The following is a 5000-nucleotide window of genomic DNA, read 5'->3' on the forward strand; positions in this document are numbered from 1 at the left end:
AAGTGTCCGGCCTTTACCATATGGAAATTAAGCCTTGGGCGTTAGAACCTTTTTTTAATATATCAAGCGAATAGAGTATACAACTCAACAGCATGATGAAAGCTTATGGAAAATGAAATAGAAAATCCGACTAAAATGACGGTAGCTTTGGATTTTGCCGCGTGCATTACCATGTACCCATGGTATGCCGCATGTACCTGTTACAGGTAAATTTGAAATTCAGGTTGAAATGATTTCAATCTAGGTAAATTTAATTTTAACCTGGGTTGAAATTGAAAGTATGAAAAATGAACAAAAATTTCATAAATAGTTAGCAAGTACGTGTATATTGGTAAGTAAATCGGTGCTGGAAGGAAGGGAATATGGTTAACGTACGTTTTTCATGAGTCAGTCTGTAATAACACCTTTGGTTGTTATTAAGTCTAAGCACTGATTTTAAATGGTTAACATTAAGGTTGGGGTTAGGCATACTGTGCCTGATAACCAATTCTGCTTTTCTTTCTTAGGGCTTTTTAGAAGGCCATTGTTCATTGATGAATCTCCTTTAGAGGGCAGGGGGAAACAATATTAAATTATCTTCTAAGGAATAAAAGAACCGAAACGTACGTGATTTATTGTTGATTTTTAATTTGCTTAGTTATTTGCTCTATCGTTTAATTTGCTTATATGGAATTCGCAATGATCAAAAGCAAGTAAAAACAAAACTTTAAAAAGTCAGGAAAAAGGGTTTTGTAATCTATTGATCAGAAGCCATTTTGTAGGCTCTTGTAAGTGTTATTTCTTTTGAATTTTAATTCTCTTTTTAAATTTTGCTAAGTCCGTTTGTAGTGATAAATCCAAATTTTGTGATTATTTTGACAAAGCCCCCTCAAAGTTATACAATTTTGACAACTAGCACATTTGGATGAAGGGGCGTTTTCATTTCCGTTTTATTAATTTTCAGCGCTATATAATCCTGAAGTTTGAACTTCTTTTTTTTCTTCTTCCCTTTCTGGTGTATGATAACTGCAAAAGGTAGACTGCTGGCTCCCTACAAATAGCGCTGATAAGCAGTATTTAAGGCTAAGCACCCATTTCAAATAGTGCTTATAAACAGTATTTAAGTCTCAGGACCCATTTTTGAGCGGTTAGCTTTCAATAACTGTGATTTAGAGTTAGTCTGCAAGTGTCAGACACTGCTCTCCTTCAATGTCAGGTTCATCCACTTTTTCAAATTATTAACCATTCCCCTGCTCTGTATTTGATGTAGCTGTGACTTGTCCACTCATTTGTGGCTTTTTTATTTCTTTTTTCCCAGAGATTCCGAAAACCACTTCATGCAGCATTTTGGCAATTGTTCTGTGAATGGTTGTGTTTTTTTACAAGCGGTTTCTCCAAGATGACGACACCAGTGGTTCGAAGACGAGTTCTTTCCTTTGATTAAACTGCAAAGGTTATCTTTTGTAGTTCTATTTTCCCATGCCACCATCTTTTTTTCACAGTGGGAACGCTGTGTTTGCGGCGAAAATCGGTTTGTTGTATCATGACTAGCAATGATGCCTTATTCCTGGTGTATTTTGCATAGCGACGTAAGTAAACTCAATTAGCACAATATTTGACTATTTGTTCTTCAGAATCAAGATCCCAGCTCTTTCAAACAATTTTTGTTTCCGTTGCACAGGAGAATTCGTTTTCATTCTTCTTCCGATAAATTTTGCCACCCTTTAACTTGTTCACGAAGTTCCATCGGTGGCCTTTCAGCTTTGTGGATGAGCTCAAATTTTTCTAGGTCTTATTTTATGTCATTTACGCATGTGCGAAATGGTGTTTGTCGTGAAGGCTTGGAAATAGCTTAAACTCATTGGTAGAAAAAACATTTAGACGACTTCAGTTGCCGATTCGATGGCTTAGCGGTTCATACGAAGGAGAAGAAATCTCGGATGTCCAGTGGAGCGAGGGTTCGAATCCTTGGAGCGGTATGGAATGATGGTAGTAAGTAAGGGCCGTAAGGGGGAAGGTAAGAGGGAGATAGTTAGTGGAGGAAGGACGGAAGGTAAGGAAAAGGTGGAGAAAGCTGTTTTCCTTTTCATCCCCCCTTAAAAATCCAGGCCCCATTTTTTTAATTACATCCCCAAAAAAGGAGAAAACCCTTTTTTTAGACAGTTCATAATAACCTAGGTTGAAAAAATTTGACCTAGGTTGAAAAAAATCAACCTTGGTTGAAATTAAATGAACCTGAATTTTATTTCAACTTGTAACATACCCATTGCGTACCTATTTTTTTTTTTTTTGTGATGTTACCTAGTTACAATGCTTTTTTAAACATCATTTTGCTTACGATAAAAGACTTTAGACAGATTGAGGAAACTAGGAGTTCATTAAAGGGAACCTCCATCTCCACTTATTATTTCTTGAGTCAAACCTTTCCCGAGTAAGTTTATTTTTAGGAACAGCTTTTTCCCACGAAAAGTATCATATTTCCCTTGACGCTGTGATAGCTTTGTTTTGATTGGCTTTTACAACAGTGGGCGTCCTATAAAGAAATCTACTTGGGAAAGGTCTGCCTCCCAGGGCAAGTATGGAAGATAAAGGCACCATTAATGAGCTCCTGCTGGAGAAATCCAGTCACTAATTTGCATAAAGTACAGCCAGTAAGAACTCCGTGGAGATACTAAATTTAAACTTAGTGGAAACGATCAAAGTATAATTTATTATGGTAAAGTCAGTTCATTAGGTGTGTATATACATTTACATCTTCTTGTACATATTTCAGTCTTCATTGTATTTTTTTTCAGTGAAAGTTCCAAATTGCAAACGCAAGAGAATAGAAGCCGCCCCAAATCTCGTTCCCAGGGTCTCTTGTCTTCTCAACGACAATGGAGACCCTGGGAACGAGGTTGAAGCAGCCACGCTCCTTTAAACCGTGATAATGGCGGTTTTTTGCCTGACACCTAATAGACCATTTTCGAATTCTCATGGCTGGACTGGCTCTAGCATGAAATGGAGGGTAATGCATGCAAATTAGTTTGTGTGTGAAAGCACTCAGAAGCACTCAGAAGCACTCAGCACTCAGAAGATGAAGTAGGACAAAATAAAAAACAAAAATCTGCACACCAGTTACTTAGATGTTTAAAAGCGACGAAATCTTCTAAAATCGCATCGCACGGAGCAGTACTTGTTCCTAGTAGGGCCGTACGGCTTTTTCCGGCCCTAGGGCCCGTTTCTCGAAAGTCCCGGTAATTACCGGGCCCGTTACCGGGAAACTTTATCCGGACCGAAAGAGTGTTTCTCGAAGCACCCGTAAACTTTCCCGGTACTTATCGGGACCGATAAAATAACCGGGAGATGCCAGGCTCTTGCATGCACTTCATGCTCGTCATGAAAAGAAGGAGAATGACTTGGCACTAGATCCGTAGAGCTTGTAGCATCCAGTTTCCCAACCGAGCGCTGTGATGTAAACAAAGGTGGCGTTTGAAGCAATCGATGACCTTCCATCGTTCCTTTTACACCTTCTAGCAGTGAAGGCGACTTTTTAAACCTCATTGGCGGGCCAAATTTTGCAAAGGGTGTTTAGATGGCTCCAAAGCTCCCGTAAGTTACCGGGCAAGTTATCGGGAAAAATAACGGGATCGAAAGTAACAGGAGATTCGAGAAACATCCGAAAACTTATCGGGCACGGCATTCCCTCATACGGGAATTTTCCCAAGACTTTTGCAATGAAAGCGCGCGCTGGGCCTTAGGGGCCATATGATAATACATCTTAAAAACTGGATCATTGGATAATACAAATTGTGCGATACGAATTATATTGGATACACTTGCCGCCAACTCCATCAACGCGTAGAGGAACATAAACATTCCGTGATCGGAAAACATTTCAGGGACGCGCATGGTTTAACACCTACCAACTTAATTAAGAACTTTAAAGTCCTAAAGAAATGCCGTAGCAAACTCGATTGTTTGATCTATGAAATGCTGTGGATTAAGAACAAAGGACCGAAACTGAACACGCAAACGGATTCCATTCGCGCAAAACTTTTTACCTGAATGCTTTCATGCCAATTTATTTTCTCACTTTCTAAATCTATAAATATGCCTTTCTGTTATTTCTAATTTATTCATTTGACAATGATGACATAAAGTCGCCGAAACGTCATGTTATTTTACTATCGTTAATTTTCTTGCTTAATAATCCGGAGCATCAAAAAAGTTAAATATCGCTGTTATTACATTAATTAAAATGAACGGGTGCGGTTGAATGCGAAAGTCTTGTTTTCTTTTCCGTTTGCATTTTCCACCGTTTCGCAGCGTGTTGAGTTCTGATGGGCTGATATTCATTGGCCCAAAGTTTCAACCAATCAGTGCAAAACCGAAACCAACCGCGGCTTCTTCGAACTTGTTTTCCCGCGTTCATCGCCCGATGCAAGCATGCATTTGCTTTGCATGCGTTACAATTGGCTTGTTTGACGTGACAAGGGTCTGCTGTTAGTTCTCGGTCACGTAATTTTACTTACACTTAGTTTGACTGAAGCATATATTTGTGGATAAAAGAAACCTGTAAATGTTTTTTTTAAACTCTCCATTCTACGCGTCGCCATATGTATCCGCTGTCTGAAACTCAGTCTCTGGGGAAATGTCACTTTTATTACAAACTAAGAACTTCTTAAACTCCTTCCGGTATTCCTTGTTCGTTGACCAATAAATCCATGGATTTATGCAAGAATGAAACAGCAACAGAGCATTAAAACCTTTGTGAATAGGGCTTCCGATCTTGGTAATGCCAAACGGGCTGAGGAGATAAATGGTTTGCGCGGGAAAACCACAAATAGTCAAAGCAGCCGCAGTTATAGCGCACATGCGCAGAAGCACTCTCTGTCGTCTCCTTTTGTTGGCGGCCTCTTGGGTTTGCCCTGGGAAAGACGGGAAATGTAGAGTGATGTGGGCAAATGTAAACCAAGTTATGAAACAAGGGACGTAAAATGCCACCAAACAATAAACAAGTACAAAAGCTTGAGTGCCAT

At 39.3% G+C, this 5000-nt stretch overlaps 1 protein-coding gene across 3 annotated transcripts in view; it reads right to left on the reverse strand.

Moving 5' to 3' along the window:
* Nucleotides 1-1743: 1743 nt before the first annotated feature.
* Nucleotides 1744-5000, reverse strand: part of LOC138007393 (blue-sensitive opsin-like) — a 31438-nt gene continuing 28181 nt past the window's right edge. For all 3 annotated transcript variants that reach the window (XM_068854270.1, XM_068854273.1, XM_068854272.1), the window contains one exon: nucleotides 1744-5000. This exon is cut by the window's right edge and continues 339 nt beyond it. In XM_068854270.1, coding sequence (XP_068710371.1) covers nucleotides 4564-5000 — 437 coding nt within the window. In that variant the 3' untranslated portion in view covers nucleotides 1744-4563.

This window comes from Montipora foliosa, chromosome 6 (genome assembly GCF_036669935.1).
Source record: "Montipora foliosa isolate CH-2021 chromosome 6, ASM3666993v2, whole genome shotgun sequence".
Classification (NCBI taxonomy): Eukaryota; Metazoa; Cnidaria; class Anthozoa; order Scleractinia; family Acroporidae; genus Montipora; species Montipora foliosa.